Source organism: Rosa chinensis, chromosome 6 (assembly GCF_002994745.2).
Source record: "Rosa chinensis cultivar Old Blush chromosome 6, RchiOBHm-V2, whole genome shotgun sequence".
NCBI lineage: Eukaryota > Viridiplantae > Streptophyta > Magnoliopsida > Rosales > Rosaceae > Rosa > Rosa chinensis.
Genome location: NC_037093.1, coordinates 52,183,990 through 52,187,324, shown reverse-complemented (window position 1 = coordinate 52,187,324; position 3,335 = coordinate 52,183,990). Strand labels below are relative to the sequence as shown.

General features: G+C 40.3%; 1 protein-coding gene across 1 annotated transcript; it reads left to right on the top strand.

Moving 5' to 3' along the window:
- Positions 1–383: 383 nt before the first annotated feature.
- LOC112172167 (transcription factor bHLH3) lies at positions 384–2,679 on the top strand. The gene has a single exon (XM_024309406.2). The coding sequence runs from the start codon at positions 966–968 to the stop codon at positions 2,478–2,480; it is 1,515 nt and encodes a 504-aa protein (XP_024165174.1). The 5' UTR covers positions 384–965; the 3' UTR covers positions 2,481–2,679.
- Positions 2,680–3,335: the final 656 nt, after the last annotated feature.

Here is a 3,335-nt window from a genome sequence, read left to right as displayed (position 1 = left end):
CACAATTTCCATGCAATTACTTTTGAGTGAGATGGACAACAAAACTTGTGGAAGAAGAAAAATCTGTTTTGTATAAGATGTTTACTGTTTGCGTTGACTATGAAGAAATTGTCAGGTTTCTTCGCTGACTATAAGAAGTCAATTTTGTATTAAAAACCATTTCCATTTTCATTTTCTTTTTTCTCCTTTCCTAGTGGCCCTGGGGCATTTTGTTTCGGACTTCTGGTCTTGAATAATGAGATGAGCCGGGTGGATAGTCGGACTAGCCCATGCCCCATTTTCTTTTATTCGGGTTTTGCCAAAATTAAGGTAACATAGGGGAGGGACACCTGGCTGCTGCTGCTGCTACAGTTTTGGAAAGATAAAATAAAAAGTTAATAAAAATCCCAGACATTCAGATCTAGCGAAAAAATAGAAACCCACACGCTCTGGTCTGGTGTTGGTTCTTGTATACTTCTAATGTTGGTCGAAGCGAAGGATCAATATAGAAGCTTAAGTTTAGCCACAGGTTGTTATCAATTTTGATAGGTAATTTAGATCCAGGCTTTTATTCCTACCCTGGATTTCTGAGTTTCTAATCCAAGTTTGTGCTACCAAAAGCTTTTTGAGCTGCAAAGTTAGAGTTTTGCTTGTGAAGTGTCGATTTTCAATGATCTGCTAACTGGGTAAGCCTAGAGTTCTCAAATTTTTTGGGTTTCAGTTTAGTATATGTGATTTTAAGAGGTTTTTATAGGTTTATATGAAATCTGGTGAGGGTTGTCTTGTCAAAGATCCGATTTTTGTGTAGACTTGAATCTCTGAGATATGTGGAATTTGTTAATTATAGTTTGTAATTTTATAGAAAGGTTCTGAATTTCTGTACTGGGTGGATTTAGATTTTTGAGTTGTGTTTTGTTGTTCAAAGGCAAGCAAGATAGGTATTGGGGGTGTTATAGGATATTGGGTTTGTGTTAGGAGAAATTAAGATGGGTGAGAAGCTTTGGGTGAATGAAGAAGAAAAGGTCATATTGGAGTCAGTACTAGGCACCGAAGCGTGCCAGGTGTTGATCTCATTGGCTTCGGAGAACTTGTTGTCCGACTTGGCTAGGCCTCCGGGACAATTGGGAGTGCAGCAGGGGCTGTCCCAGCTTGTCCAAGGGTCCAGTTGGGATTATGCCGTCTTCTGGCAGGTTGTGGGATTGAAATCTGGTGCAGCTGCCTTGATTTGGGGCGATGGACATTGCAGAGACAGCAAGGGTGGTGGAGTTGGAGACGAGAGTTCTAGTAGAGATAGCAACTTGGAGGGAGTGCAGAAGAAGAATGTGGAGGTGAGGAAGTGGGTGCTTGGGAAGCTCCACTCATGTTTCGGTGGTTCGGGTGAGGATAACTATGTGAGGAGGTTGGATCGGTTGTCAGATGTGGAAATGTTTTACCTTACTTCAATGTACTTTAAATTTCAACTTGATTCACCGTATGGTCCTGGGGAGTCGTACAAGTCTTGTAAATCAATTTGGGTTTCAAATGTTGCTAGTTGCTTACATCATTACCAGTCAAGAACATTTTTAGCTAGATTGGCAGGGTTCCAAACAGTGGTGTTTGTACCTATGAAATCAGGAGTTGTGGAGCTTGGTTCAATCAAATCAATTCCGGAAGAACAGAATATTGTGGATGTGGTCAGAAGTGTATTTGGGGAATCTAGCTCTGTTCAAGCAAAGGTATATCCAAAGATTTTTGGACATGAGCTTAGTCTCGGTGGTCCAAAATCACAACCGATTAATATTGCCTTTTGCCCAAAGGTAGAGACTGACTCTTCGTTTCCTTCAGAATCTTTTGACTTACAAGCAATAGGCACTTCAAACGGATGTCGAACTGAGGATAATGAAGTTAAACTGTTTCCGCACTTGAGCCAAATTATGTCTGGGAATTTCAGTTCTACAGCTGGTGTTTCAAGTTCAGAGCTGCCTAAAGACGAGTCATCGGCACAAATTGATGAAAGGAAACCTAGAAAGAGAGGGAGAAAGCCTGCCAATGGAAGAGAAGAACCATTGAATCATGTGGAAGCAGAGCGGCAGAGGCGTGAGAAGCTTAACCAGCGGTTTTATGCACTTAGAGCTGTTGTTCCTAACATATCGAAGATGGATAAAGCCTCTCTCCTTGGTGATGCCATTACCTACATCAACGATCTCCAGATGAAGATCAGGGTCATGGAAACTGAGAAGCAGATGGGAAACAGCAGCCAAATGCAGTTCCCGGTTCCAGAGATTGATTTCCAGGAACGGCATGAGGATGCTGTTGTGAGGATGAACTGCCCACTGGATTCTCACCCGGTTTCTGACGTCATCAGAACACTCAAGGAACATAACATTGTAGCTCAAGATACTAATGTTTCCGTAACAGACGATGACACAGTTATTCATACATTCTCCATTCATACTCAAGGTGGTGATGCCGAGCAGTTAAAGGAGAAGCTGGTGGCATCTCTTTCAAAATCATCCATGTAAAATTGTGTTTACTAACTGGTTAGTGTGTTTATGGTACTAATGATATTCAGTGAAGTTGTTTCATATAATATGCAATACCTGTTATATTATTTTATTGTCCTCTTGTATTTTTTTTTCCTTACCCATTCTGGTTAGCAAGATACATATAACTGTGTATTCTTAATTAGCAAGATAACTGTGTATTTCTTTTTGGTTTCAATCTTTGAGTGTCCCCTTGTATATTTATCTTACCCGTTCTACGATTCTAATGTATAACAGGCTGGGAATTACCTTGGTCATGGGGAAAGAAAAAATGGACTGAAAATTTAACCTATGCCAAGAGATCTTCTCAGAAAGGGAAATGTTTCATCATATTAAAACATGTTTTATGCATATAATATTGTTTGAATTTGACACTTGTTTTGTATACTGGTTCCTCAGGGCTTGGTCACAATCAACTAGCAAATGTATATGTTTTACTTTTAGCCGTTCTATTCTTCTGTGCGGCCCATGATTTTTTGACCCAGAAGGAACTGAACTGAACCAATACTAGAACAGTTGTTGGCGCCCAAGTTTGCTAGCATGTATTTGATTAGTTCCAAACTCGGTTCAACCTTCAAACCACAACTCGGTCAATGTCAAACTCAGAGGCAGTAGAGCTGCTAGGCGCCAACAAGTCAAAGACATATCCAATTAAAATTAAAGAGAGCCCTATATAAGTAGCCCTCCCCCTCCACCAAACTCACACATTATTCATTTTCCTAGTCCATTTCTGTAGAACCAAACTGAAAAAGGAGAGAGCAGAGAGAGAGATTGTCAGAAAAACCTGCAACAAAAACATACATTGATTCCATTCCTTTCGATCCAGAAACAACT